Genomic DNA, 14,384 nt, shown 5'->3' with positions numbered 1-14,384 from the left:
CCGGGTTCTCCGGCCGGAAGTCGGAGGGCGGAGCCTAGGGTCGTGAGCGCTCCGGTGAAGGAAGTTGTGCTGTCGGCGGAGGGGGATTTTCCGCCTGTGGTTCCGTGTGGCTGTGCTCGCCAGTTAGAAAGGCTCCCGCGACCTGTCCCTCACCCCCGTTTGGCCTTCAGACTCCCGAGATGTCTGCGATTCCTGCGGAGGAGAGCGACCAGCTGCTGATCCGACCCCTGTAAGGGACCAGCGAGGGAGGGAATGAAGCCACGGGGCTGGGAGGCGAGGAGGGTAACCGGGGGGCTGGCGTCCTCCGTCGCCCCCCAGCCAGCGTCCCTCGGCAGCCTGGCTTGTTCCGCAGCTGCCGGCCAGCCCTCTCCGGCTGCAGGGGTCGGAGAACTGTTGCTCGGAAGGCGCCTGGAGGTTGAATGGGAGTGTGCCTGTTTTCAGTCCCCAGGGCGGAGGGTATGTTGGAGTTGGGGGGTGGGAACAAAGGTCTCTGGGGCGGCAGGGCGCTTTCATAGACGCCAAAGCGGGGCGAGCTGTGAAGGCACCCGTGATGCTGAGGACGGCAGGATGCGGTGAGGACCTGGATAAGGCTGTGGCAGGGCGAGGAAGAACTCCCTGTTTTGTTACCTCTAAGACTTGATATTTGCCAGAATGTGAAAGGAAATACATTAGGGCTTGCTGTGCGTTCCATTCAGCGCTCCAACTCTAGGAGAGTGAGGAAGGGGGAAAGTTGGAGAGAAGAAAAAGCAGAGGTGTTCAGGGAAAATCTCAGACCCTGATTGACCGTGAGAGGGCTGGTTTTTGATTGGAGATGGCCCTCTGTCAGAGAAGCACCTGACAGATGTAGATTGCTGCTTAGGAGGGAAATATAAATGTGGGAACTTATTCTGTAAGTGAGCAGTTTGAATCCACACACATTTATTGTTAGACATGAGTTAGCACCACATGAACATGTGCGTTTTCCAGAAGGTAGAAAGTATCTCCTTTACATGTTCGTTTAGTACAGACTCCTTGAGCCCCTACTGGAGACATAACAAGTGTTTGCCGCTGCTCAGTCCACCTGTGTCATCTCTTCCTGTGCTCAGCAAACACTGGGCAAGTGGCAGGCACTAGGGATACAAATAAGACAGAGGGCTGAGTTACCTGAATTCCCTCTTTTGGAGGGGATCGCAGTGCCAAATGAGAAGTACTGGACAGAGCATCTGGAATAACAGCAGACCATTACTTTGGAGTCAGACGTGAAATCCCGTCCATACACTATCGATTACTAGGACAGCCACCTTGCTGAACCCATTTCCTCAGGTGGAAATAGTATAGCAACACGTAACTGCCAAGTAAAGACCATGGTAGGTTCTTAGTCAAGTCAATGGTGACTAGTGTGATAAGAGTACAGATAGGCATTGCCCTAAGGCTGTGAGAGTATGCAGGAGGGATTTCCAGCAGAGAAGAGAGTGCCATCTGCTGGGTCCTGGAAATTAGGATACATGAGCTGAGTCCGAAAGAACGAATAGGAATTAAAGACAGCTACAATGTGGGGCAAGGATATTGCAGTCCCAGGAAGTGGCACGTGTAGAAATGAGAGGTCTGTTTGTGGCCAGTCGCCAGTGGCTGCGGTTAAAAGATCAGCAGATGAAATGGTAGAGGCTATCAGGGTCGAGCTTATGAAAGACCTTGTATGCGTACATGCTAAGGATTTGGGGGTCCTTATTGCCAGGTACAGGGAGCCAAGGAAGGATTTTAAGCAAGGATGGCATGTAGTGGAAATTATGTTTTAGAAAGATTGAAGATGGTGCTGGCAACTGTGTAGCAGATGAATAAAAGGCTGGATTAAGGGACTTACCTGGTGGTCCAGCAGTTACGACTCCGAGCTTCCATCCCTGGTTGGGGATCTAAGATCCTACATTCCAAGTGGTGTGGCCAAAGAACACAAAACAAACAAAAGAAAGGTTGGATTTAGTGGAGAGAATGCAGTAGGATGAAATTGAAATAAACCAAGTGATAAACAGAGCTGGAAATGAGTGAAATGATCAGCAGTGAGCTGGACAGAGAGGCTTGAGAGTAAAGAATGAATTCTTCTGAACGCGTAACTGCTCAGATGTACTGGAAGGGGCAGTTGTGGGAGGGAAGGCAGGGCAGAGAGCAGTGTTAGGATGATTCCGATTCCTGGGGTGGACAACTCGTCAGTGGTCTTGTTACTCACTTCAGGCGTACAGGAGATGGGGCAGGTCTGCAGTAAATTTGGGAGTTTTATTTTATAACAGCCTTACTGAGATTGAATTCACATCAACACACTCATTTAACGTGTATAGTTCAATGGTTTTTAATATATGGAGAGTTTTACAACTATCACCACTATCTAATTCCAGAACATTTTCCTCATCCCAAAAAGAAGCCCTGTGCCTCCGTTTTCCTCCAACTTCTCCAGGCCCGGCCACCACTAATCTGCTTTCCATCTCTACAGATTATCCTGTTTTGGATATTTCATGTAAATGGGTTACAATATGTAAGCTTTTGTGGCTGGCTTTTTTCACGTAGCATAATGTTTCCAAGGTTCATCATTTAGGAGTTTTTACTCATTCAATAGATATGTCTTTCTTTTTTTTTTCCTTTTTTTCGCCGTGCTATGCGGCCTGTAGTATCTTAGTTCCCTGACCGGGGATTGAACCTGAGCCCTCAGCAGTAAAAGCATGGAATCCTAACCAGTGTACTGCCAGGGAATTCCCACAGTAGGTATTTCTTGCATGTCAGGCATTGGAGCTATACATCTGTGAGTGAAATAGACAGTGTCTCTGCTGTTGTGCACCTTTCATTTTAATAGAAATAAGCCACGAATAAGTAGATATAATAACTTCATGTAGTTATAAGTGTTATTATAGAATGGCATGAAGGGCAGATGAGGAGGTGACATTTGAACTGAGACCCAAATGATACGCAGAAGCCAATGATGTCCATTTTTGAGGGCAGGGCATTCCAGAAAGAAGGAAGAGCAAGGGAAGGGACCTGAGGTGCAAACTGGTTCGGCATATTTGAGTATAAGGCACTTGGGAGAAGTCCAAGGAGAGATACCAGTGCCAGGTGACTGTTAGAAGACTGGAATTTGGGAGAGCAATCTGCGCTACAAATACAGATTTGGAAGCCCTCAGCATGTTAAAAATGTGAGGATAAAGATCAGAAAGACTGAGAAGAGGACCGAGGTGAGAACCCTTGGAATAATAGCGTTTGAAGGATGGGCAGAGGCAGCTGAGTGAAGGAAACTAAGTCAGAAAACCAGCAGGACAGGATGAGAGCATGAAGTCAGAGGAAGCAAGCTGGGAGAGGGACAGAGCAGGAGGGATGACGTGCTGCCTGGAGAATAGCGAGATGAGGACTGAAAAGGGCTGTTTTTGAGGGAGAGTTTCAGAAGAATGGTGGTAAAAAGCCAGATTGCAATGAGTTGAGGAAGTGGAGGTGAGGAAATAGAGGTGCAGAGTGTACACAGCTCTTAGGAAGCGGGCAGGGAGACGAGATTAGAATGAAGGGACTGTTACTTGGGAATGAGCGTGGCTGTGGCATGTTTAAATGCGGATGGCAGAGACGGTGGTGGGGAAAGGCCAGTGATGTAGCAGGGTCAGTGTCTCAGGAGGAGGGAGTACAGCGTGTGGAACCATGGTGAAAAGATCAGCCTTAGAGACAGAGGTCTGTTCCATGTTGCAGGAGAAATGGAAGAAAAGAAAGGTGTGGGCGGGTTGGTCAATTGAGGAAACTGACAGATGAACTGTGTAATTTTTTGATGCAGAGAAAGCCCATGCCTCAAGTGAAGAGTAGGATAGAGGGTTGGAAAATTTAGGAAAGGGGAAAAGTGGAAATACTTACTACACTATTGGAATGCAAGAGAAAACTGAGCTAGGGACCCTTATGAGGGACCGTAGAGGGCCGGTTAAAGTGCAAGGCCAGGAATTCCCTGTAGCGCCATGGTGGTTGAGTTTCTTTATCTACATTCCGCTCTATAGCAGGATCCTGGTTTGAGGGTGCATCCATCTCATGTCAGTCTCCCAGTAGCCTGTGCGTTCCTTGAGCTCAGGGTCCTGGTACTAGGCCTTTCCATATTCTAGGCACTTAACACAGTGCTTGGCAGATAGAAGCTGCTGGAGGGAGTTCCTTGGCGGTCCAGTGGTTAGGATTCTGTGCTTTCGCTGCCATGACCCCAGGTTCCATCCCTGGTCAGGGAACTATGATCCCAAAAGCCTCACGGTGCAGCCAAAAAAGAAAAGGAAAAACCAAAAAATGGTGCTTGTTGAATGAGTGGGTGAATCATGAGCTAGAACGGCTGGGGAGGGGCAAGCATGGAAGGCAGGGGGTTGGGCAAACAGGTGAGGCCCAGCTTAAAGCCTTAAAATAACCTGAAAGTAAGGCTGTTTCATTTAAGAAGAAAGGAAATTTGTTTCAAGTACATGGTTCAAATATACTGAAATAACAGGAAGTAGAAGGAAAAGGGAATGAGAGTCACAGGTATGAATAAGAAGTCTATTTAAATTTAAGCTATTTGGTAAATGGGTATTATCACCTCTTAAAGAAAATGAAAGAATTTTGAAGTGCTTCTGGGTTTTTACTTAAGTGCTAATTCTAAAAATCTCATTAAATAATCTGAATCACTGCTAGTTTACATTTTAAATACACCATAATTTAACCCATAATGCAGAAGGTTGGCTTTAACCTCTGGGCTTCTCAGCTCTGTACCAGCTTCTCTCACAATTTTCACAACGGAAAGGTCTCTGAACCCCCAGAGATCACGTTTCACCTTTTACCACATTGACGCTTTTCTTCCCTGTCTTAGTAATTCTGTGGAACTTTTATCTGCCTCAAGTGAGTGCAGTCATCAGATGGAGCACAGTTTAAGTTGTAAAAGAGTTTGCATTTGTTGGGCTTTATTTTGATTGTTTTTTGATTATTTTTATTGCTTCCCTTGAATGTTTACAGAGGAGCTGGGCAAGAAGTGGGAAGATCATGTATCATTCTGGAGTTCAAAGGAAGAAAAATAATGGTAATTATCATTTTGTAGTCGGGCTAATAGTATGTTCCTGTCTGCCTCGGGTGTTAGGTCTTTTCTAGTTCAGGAGTTATCTGTTTAGCTCCCAGGACAATGTCATGCTTGGTATATGTAGTCTCTGTACAATGTTAATGTGGAAAACTAGTACACCTTCCACTCAGTAATTTACAAACAGTAGGTAAACTGAGAAAATATGTTCTAAGATTGTCAGATTGTCCACCGGGTCTCCTGGTCTAGTGCGTCTTCAAAGCCCCGCTTCTATTCCTGAAGGTTTGGCCAACATAACCGCCCCACCGGCAGTGGGAGACCCCAAGGAACTGGCCACCTGAACACGTGAGGACACCAGCCGCCCCGTGTGGTGTCACGATAGGACCCTGGTCTGGTAGCTTAGGTACCTAAGTTAGCACCAGGGCACCTGGCCTCGGGCAAGTCAGTCTCTCCTCTCAGCCCACTTCCTTACCTGGGAGTTGGAGGCACCAGGAGAGATGGTCTCTGTGGTCCTCGTTAGGATGGTATTAAAGTTCTTGAAAAAGAATGAAACGGCTACAAAAAGTAGCTGGAAAGAAGACGTCTTGTCTTTTGTGTCCTGTGAGTCTAAATGTGAGCTATATTTCAGTTTGCTTGGGACGTTGGAACTGTTAATGACATATTTGCGTATTTAATGAGAATTGCATTCCAAGTGTGGAGAGTGCATCCTGACTATGTGTGGTGTGATGGATCAGGTATAATCACTGTCTGTTTGTTGAGTGGATTTTAATAAAATGTGGAGGCGACTGTGATCGTTTGTTCTGTTTCTTTCAGCTGGACTGTGGGATCCACCCAGGCCTGGAAGGAATGGATGCTCTTCCTTATATCGATTTAATTGACCCAGCTGAGATTGATCTCCTGCTCATTAGTCAGTAAGGTTTCTTCTTTATTAAGGACACTGTTTTTCAAGGACTTCTATTGTAAAGAACATTCTTTACCAGATATTAAGAATGTGGTGTTTTAAGAGTATTTTCTACTAGGGATTATATTGCAGACATCTAAGCCTGCGATATGACACCCGCCATGTCGTCATCACAGGTGAGAGAAGTTGACTGTGAAAAACTTACTTTCCCATCTCTAGCGTGAGAAGGAGGTAACATATGCCTTGGGTCGATGTGAAACTTAAGACGGAGAAAGCCCTTTTGCAGAATTATCTCCTGAGGCCACTGTGTTGTCACATTGTTCTGTGGGAACTTCACATATAAAGAGCGGCATGTTTCAACTTTATACAACTAAAGTGCTTGTAATTTTAGCTGCTGAGTATGGGTTTGACTACATTTTTTTTTTTAGTTTTTATTTGCTGAACATGGGCTTTCTCTATTTGCAGCAAGTAGGGGCTACTCATTGTGGTGTGTGGGTTCCTCATTGAGGTGGCTTCTCTTGTTGTGGAGCATGGGCTTTAGGTACATGGGCTTCAGTAGTTGCAGCACACAGGCTCAATAGTTGTGGTGCACAGGCTTAGTTGCTCCTCTGCATGTAGGACCTTCCTGGAGCAGGGATTGAACCCATGTCCCCTGCATTGGCAGGTGGACTGTTAACCACTGCGCCACCTAGGAAGTCCCTTGACTACATTTTGATGTTTAAAAAGTACTATCCTTTTCTTACACTAGAACTAGATGCATTCTTCCTTCCCTCTGCACGTACCTACACTTGGTGTTCTGAAAGTATCAGTGTCATTGTTACATAGAACTTTTCCCTACAGTGAGTTTTATTACTTAAAGTATATGATGGATAATATTTTAAAAACTGACAGAAGCTCTTTGTTTCTTTTTAAGTTTCCATTTGGATCACTGTGGTGCTTTGCCCTGGTTTCTACAGAAGACAAGTTTCAAAGGAAGAACATTTATGACTCATGCCACAAAAGCTATTTATAGATGGCTTCTTTCAGATTATGTCAAAGTTAGGTAAATCACTTTATTAGATTGATACATGCACTTGGTTCTACACAGTACCTTACAATTCAAGATATAGACCATTTTGTGTTTTGAAATGAGATGCTTTTATTCACAAGGATGTCATTAGTTTAGTCATTCATTATAAAACTCATCAGACACCTTTTGTGTCCCCAGCACCTCCTTGACCTTAACATCTTTATGTAGTTTTGCATCCTTTTAAATCTTTGTAATTTGGGTGATTATAAGGTATGATAGCAATACTCTATATTCTATGAATTTCATAATTTTATTGAAATTTAAAGCAGAATACATTACATATATGATGCTGTATAGTGAAATCTTTTTTTGGATGACTTGATCAAAGCAAATTGACTATCTTAAGTGAAAATGTTCCCTGAGGAAGTTTTTTCCAGTAGCAAGAGGAAAATCTACTCCTTTACCAGAAAGTTGAGGCATTTTTGTGATATCTGTAGCACAAATGATTAGCTTTCAGAAACTTACTGTTTAATATGTATATTCCAAGGGTAGCTGAGATGCAATTTGTTCTTCTTCTGTATACATACAGAAGAATGGAAGAGTTATCCTTAGTAATAATTACCCTGGTTAACACTTAAATAATACTTACCACGAGCCAGGCACAGCCGTCAGTTCTTGACATATGTTCACTCATTGAATCTTCATATCAACCTCATGATGTGGGTTCTGTCGTGAATCCCATTTTACAGGTGATGAGACTGAGGCACAGAGAGGTTAGGTGATTTGCCTGTGATGGTCACAGTAAGAGACAAAGCTGGGATTTGGACCCAAGCAATCTGGCTCCAGAGTCTGTGTCCTTAACCCCTCCTCTCTTGCTTTTTTGGAAGTATGTTAGCATAATATTCAGGAGAAACTTTATGTTCAACTTTTCGAGAGAAATCTTTTCACATCCCAGTGTGAAACACTCTGCATGATTCAGTGTATGTGAGTTTATCTTGCAGGAATGTTGGGGCAGGAAGAAAAGTTGAGAAGTACTAGCCTAAAGAGTACTTTGCCTTAATTTACTGTGTCCTTTGCTTAAAGTCATGCTTTATAGGTATACACACTAAACATTTTTATTCTAGTAGCAGAGTAAAAAATATACAAAAGGTCCAAAAGATTCTAAACAGCTTAATACATAGTGTAATTTTAAGAAACATGGGTATGACATCCACAGACAATTTGTTTGAGTTCAAAGACTTGTAAATGTTACCCTTAATTTTTTTTTAGTAATATATCAGCAGACGACATGCTGTATACTGAGACAGATTTGGAAGAGAGCATGGACAAAATTGAAACCATCAACTTTCATGAAGTGAAGGAAGTTGCAGGAATCAAGTTCTGGTGTTACCACGCAGGCCATGTCCTGGGAGCCGCCATGTTCATGATTGAGATCGCGGGTGTGAAGGTACGCTCTAGCTCAGGGAGTTCCTGCCCACGCGAAATGAGCGCAGGGCTTTAAAGAATATTCCCTAAGACTAGCACAGTGTCAAAACACTGAAACATAAGATAAAATTAAATTGATACTTTTTCCTTATCAATATCACGTTTCATACCCCCATGATAATACTTTCTCTATCATGATGAGGAAAAGAACGATAAGCATTTCAGAAAATTCAAGTCCCTTCACATTTCCATAGAATTCATTCCTTTTCAGTGTCCCTTAAAAAACTGAAAGCTGTTTAGGGAAGGGCCTTCTTTGCAGCTGCATCCATTTAACATTGAAACACGATTCGGCATTTGTACTCACCTGATGTTCTGGGATTCACATACAAGCCCCTAAAGAGGGTGGACCACATGAGTGAAAGGTTAATCAGAAAGGAGCTTTGTGGCCATCCTTGATGAAAAAGACTGATGGAAGTCTCGATAACCTTGAGAAAACGTGGGTGGACTCATGGGGTCAGGACTGACTCACACACCACTTCTCAATGCTGGCTGCACCTTAGAACCACTCAGGAAGCTTTTTAAAACAGCAGTGAATCTGGGGGTATGACCTTGGCCTTTTCTTCTTTCTGAGTTCTCTAGGTGATTTGCATGTGCAGCCAGAGTTGGGAGCCAGTGCTATATGTGGTGGTGTTCTCACGTTTTCATAGCTGCTCATCGTTTGAGATTTTTACTCACCGACTTGTACTGTGCGCTGCGGAGCCACGTGTTGTGGTTGTCTGCTCAAAGGCACATAAAACAGGCAGAAGATAGCACAAAAGCAGATCTACATTCCCGTTTCACATGTGACGCGAGCTGATGGAAGATATGGTTTTATCCTCTGTCTAGAGGGGTTCCCATGTACCTCGGTAGACTTCTCTCCTTATCATATGCACTTTTTCTCTAAAATGTTGACAGGTTTATTACTGTAGAGGTTATCTTTGTGGGCTGATTCTGGGAATATATTATTCCCATTAGAGGGAATTGAAACTCTGGATGGTTTATGACTGAATTAAGTTATACATTTTGAATTAGACACAAAGCACTGCATCTAAATTCATCAGTTAATAGGCCATTTTTTATATTGGACCTCACTTTCAAGAATTTTTGAGCTACATATATTCAGGAGTAAAATGAAACCTTCCAAAATCCTAACTTTCTACCTTTATCTTTTTCACAGCTTTTGTACACAGGTGATTTCTCCAGACAGGAAGATAGGCACTTAATGGCAGCTGAAATTCCTAATATTAAACCTGATATTCTTATCATTGTAAGTATTAGTGCCCTGTATTGTAATTAGTGTAATGTAAGTGGAATTTTTTCCAGTGGGAAAAAATATCATGATCTCATTTTCATTATATATGATCAGATGTAAATGTGTCTGGTTTTTTAGTATAAAAATAAATTTTTGGCCTCTTTGTAGTGTGGCCCCACTTTCTTGCTGTTAAATATATTTAGTCTAATATCAGAGATGATATGCTGTCTCCTAAATATTCTTGTCTAGGTTGATTACTCCACATTCGTAGAGCATCTTAAAGGTTGTGTAGAAATGGCATGACCTCACTGTCTTTGCCATGGTGCCTGTCTTCTGGCTGTAGCACCTGCTGACTTTATATGTATGCCGTACTTGCCTAGTAGGTTGCAAGTCTCAGGAGAATAAAAAATGTATTAACTGTACACAGACGCTTTGGTGGGGAGATCGTGACTGGTGAGGAGCAAATTAATAAATGTGCACTGGGCCTGTGGTTCATGTAAGAACATCAAGGATAGTTAGTTCAAGGTGGGAGAGCTGTCTGCTTCTCCCTCACCACCGACGGCATCCCCCAGCTGCCCGGCGTGAGGGCCTGGTGCGTACTGCTGTCCGTGAGCAGTGTGTTGTGAGCGAATTCGGTGTGGCTCAGCTCCTGGTACCCTCAGCATATAAACTGACCTTAAGTTAAAGGGACTTTTCCTTTTTTAACCCTCAGGAAAAATAATTACTTTAATTATTATATCTGGTACTGTAGCGCAGTGCTTCTCAAATTTTAATGTGCTCGTGAATCATCGGGTGATGCTGTTAAGATACAGGTTCTGAGCAAGTCTGGGCAGGGGCCTGAGATCCACCACTTCTGATAAGCCACTGGGGATGCCAGCACTGCTGTCAGCAGACCACACGTAGGAAGGTCTAGGGGGTATTCTTAAACAGAACTATAAGAAACAGTGTCTGTTTCTGATTCCTAAGCTTTGACTATCAGAGGTGGGAGAAATATCCTTTTCCCCACCCATGGAAAGCAACACACTTTACAAGAAAAAAAAGACATCACAAAATTATCTTGAGCAGGGAAGATACATTTTTGAACTATTTCCTGATTCCATTTTCTAAGAAGTTGTTATTGCTTAGCCAGGTGTAAATTCTAACTTTTTTATTTGCTCTTCTTTCCAAGTAGTGTTATAACAATGTATGTTCAAGTGAACGGCGTATTATTAGAGAAATAGGTCACTTTGCCTCTGCATTTCATTGGTGTTTCAATTCTGTGGCCTTTGACAATTATCAGCCTCGGTCTCACACTTCTGACGTGTTGCTTAGGAATCTACTTACGGGACCCATATCCACGAGAAGCGAGAGGAGCGGGAGGCAAGGTTCTGTAACACTGTCCACGACATTGTGAACAGAGGGGGCAGAGGACTCATTCCCGTCTTTGCTCTTGGAAGGGCTCAGGAGCTTCTCTTGATTTTAGGTATGGCTTTTTTTATTTGGGAAATTCTTAAAATCTTACAGTGCCATTATATTAGGATAGTTGCATGTCCTTAGATAGGTCATTCTCTCCTTTGGGCTTCCGTTTCTGGGTTTAAGAGTAGGGATCTGGTGCCAGTGAGAGCCCAGTGGAGCTGTGAGTCACGTACAGTGCTACTGGGAGTGTGAATGGTGTACCATCAGCATCAGAAGTCTTAATAATATGCTGCCCTTTGACCCAGTGGTTCAAATTCTGGGAAATAAATACACAGAAAATTTTGTAAGAGAATTCATAATTCTAAATATTTTTAAAGAAGTATTATGTCAGTAAATATCACATTGTAGGAAAAAAAACATGTTTCAAATGAGTTATTACATATTTTTACTTAATATATTAAGTGGACCAAAAAAGTAGGTTCAAAACAGTGTGGACTCTGATCCTAGTTAGGTAAAAAATACACAAATGACTGGAAAGATTTTTAAAGATGTCCAGGTATTAAGTCTGTATAGTGAGAAAGTGGATGATTTTTTCATTTTCTGCTTTTCTCCATTTTCCAAATACTTCAATGAGTGTGTATAACTTTTTCTAATAAAAGGAACGGTGGGTATCACTTTCTCCGTATATTTGTATTTAATGACCCTATTTAACATTCTGTGATTCTTTTGTGGGGAATACACTCCTCTTAAAGAATAACTGATAAGTGCCTCGTACGTATTTGGCTTCAATGTGAAGAACTAAAATGGTCTTGAGCTCTCACTCTCAGTTCTTCTCTCTGTATGACGATAGGGGTAAATAGCACCCCTGTTACACTGGAAAGGGAAACAAGGGAAAAAGAATAAATGACCTCAGATCAAAAGCAAATCTCTGAGAGAGACAGGACTTAGTAGAAGCTAAATTTTCTAAAGCCTAAGCCAGTCCGTTTTCCCTTGATTCTGAGTTGGTTCTTCTTTCGAACTGCAAGTCACATTTGTCCTTATAGAAGACTTGAAATGAAAAGTCTCCAGAACAAAGTAATCTCAGGAGCAGAAGTTGAGGGTGAAATCGTGTTGTCACCATCAAATTGGGTTGCCAGATTTAGCAAATAAAAATACAGGACACCAGTTAAATTTTAGTTTCAGATAAATAATAGTATTTTAGCCAAAGTATGTCAAATGTTTAATATATATTATTATACTAAAAAATCTTTTATTTGTCTGAAATTCAGGTTTAATTGAGTGTTTGCTGTTTTTGTCTGACAGCCCTACTATCAAATGTATTATGACTCCTTTCACGGATAGGCCTGCCCTATGCACTTGGCTGCTCTTTGTCCCTTAAATTCTCCCTGTAATGTACTATAATAAATAGGCAGAGGGGAGTTTTGCGAGCCCCTGGTTTCAGATCTCACCTGTGATCTAACCATATGACCCTGGGCAAGTTATGCAACTTTTTTTACTATTTAAAATTTTTTCATAAAAATACACCAAAAAAATAGGAGATTGTGATGTGATCTTGGGATGTAGTGTACTTTGCAGGGTATTTGAAAAATCATAAGAGTGTATGTGAAAACATCGATACCATGAAAAATTTTAATTACATCTAAAAGAACACAGACAAGTAAACCAGAGGGCAAAGCAAGAAATGCATTTGTAACATACATGATAGGAAAAGTCCCTGTCCTCATACGGAGTTTTCACTTATAAATCAAGTGAGAAAAGAACATTCACACACTTTTCAACCATTTTTAGCCTCAGTTTCCTAATCTATGAGATAGAAATAAATCCTGATGAATTTGTTTTGAAAATAGGAATAATACATGTAAATTGCATTCTAGGCATTTAATAAATTTCCTAGATGCAGGTGTACCTAGGAGAATGAATGATGGCTTTTGGCCATACTGCTTTCATAATATTTTGGGATTTAATGAGGATTTTCAATAAAAACAGGCCTTCTTTTGAAGGTATGTTGCCCACTGTTTTCATTAATTATCGGAAACTGGCTAACAGTTTTCTAAACATATAGTCACAGTAATGTGACTTTTTTTGTGTTCAAAATCGGTTTTAACTCCTTTGGTGGTCCTGTCTTAAAATTAGTAAAGCCTAATTACAAAGTGTCTAATTTCAGTAGGTCTATTTGCAACATTAATAAAACATTTTTATTTAAAACCGTCACAGAATTTAATGTCTCTCTGGAGTAATAATTATGGTCTATTATTCGGCGTAAACTTCTGCCGAATTATTTTTAAAGCCTCCATGTTTGGGACTATGATCACAACATTCTTTTTAGGTCATGCATTAATACTTAGAAATAGGTTTTGTGACAAGACTACCTACAGACTGGGAGAAAATATTTGCAAATGATGTGACCAACAAGGGCTTAATTTCCAAAATAAACAAACAGCTTAGACAACTCAATATCAAAAAACAACCCAACCCAGTCAAAAAATGGGCAGAAGACCTAAATAGACTTTTCTCCAATATGGCTGATAGGCATATGAAAAGATGTTCAACATCACTAAATTATTAGAGAAATGCAAATCAAAACTACAATGAGGTATCACTTCACACAGGTCAGAATGGCCATCGTCAGAAAGTCTGGAAACAGCAAATGCTGGAGAGGGTGTGGAGGAAAGGGAACTGTCGTACACTGCTGGTGGGAAGGTAAATTGGTGCAGCCACTATGGAGAACAGTATGGAGGTTCCTAAAAAAACTAAAAATAGAGTTACCATATGATCCTGCAATCCCACTCCTGGGCATACTCCAGAGAAAACTCTAATTCAGAAAGACACATGCCCCCCAATGTCCATAGCAGCACTGTTTACAATAGCCAGGACATGGAAGCAACCTAAATGTCCATCGACAGATGGATGGGTGAAGGGGATGTGGTACATATATACAATGGAATATTACTCAGGCATAAATAAAAGAATGAAATATTGTCATTTGCAGCAACATGGGTGGACCTAGAGATTATCATACTAAGTGAGGTAAATCAGACAAAGACAAATATCATATGATATCACTTATATGTGGAATCTAAAATATGATACAAATGAACTTATTTCCGAAAGAGAAACAGACTCATGGACAGAACACAAACTTATGGTTCCCAAAGGGGAAGGGTGGGGCGGGGAGATAATTGAGAGTTTGGGACCAGCAGATAACAAAGTACCGCATGTAAAAGAGATCAACAGCAGGGTTCTGCTGTAGAGCACAGGGAGCTGTGTTCAATATCTGTGATCAACTAGCATGGAAAAGAATATGTATACGTATGTATAACGGAATCACTTTGCTGTATGCCAGAAACTA

General features: G+C 41.8%; 1 protein-coding gene across 4 annotated transcripts in view; it reads left to right on the top strand.

Moving 5' to 3' along the window:
- Position 1: 1 nt before the first annotated feature.
- CPSF3 (cleavage and polyadenylation specific factor 3) overlaps positions 2–14,384 on the top strand; it is a 34,157-nt gene continuing 19,774 nt past the window's right edge. Inside the window, exons 1-7 of one of the 4 annotated variants that reach the window (XM_057742116.1) lie at positions 2–229; positions 4,957–5,020; positions 5,828–5,925; positions 6,829–6,957; positions 8,194–8,371; positions 9,566–9,655; positions 10,952–11,102. In XM_057742116.1, coding sequence (XP_057598099.1) covers positions 180–229; positions 4,957–5,020; positions 5,828–5,925; positions 6,829–6,957; positions 8,194–8,371; positions 9,566–9,655; positions 10,952–11,102 — 760 coding nt within the window. In that variant the 5' untranslated portion in view covers positions 2–179. Of the gene's footprint in view, positions 230–4,956; positions 5,021–5,827; positions 5,926–6,828; positions 6,958–8,193; positions 8,372–9,565; positions 9,656–10,951; positions 11,103–14,384 lie in introns of those variants that run through there. The other 3 variants (XM_057742115.1, XM_057742117.1, XM_057742118.1) reach the window with 3 other exon arrangements.

Source organism: Hippopotamus amphibius, chromosome 7 (assembly GCF_030028045.1).
Source record: "Hippopotamus amphibius kiboko isolate mHipAmp2 chromosome 7, mHipAmp2.hap2, whole genome shotgun sequence".
Lineage (NCBI taxonomy): Eukaryota > Metazoa > Chordata > Mammalia > Artiodactyla > Hippopotamidae > Hippopotamus > Hippopotamus amphibius.
Note: the sequence above shows the minus strand (reverse complement) of the source record. Positions and strands in the feature narration are given on the sequence as shown.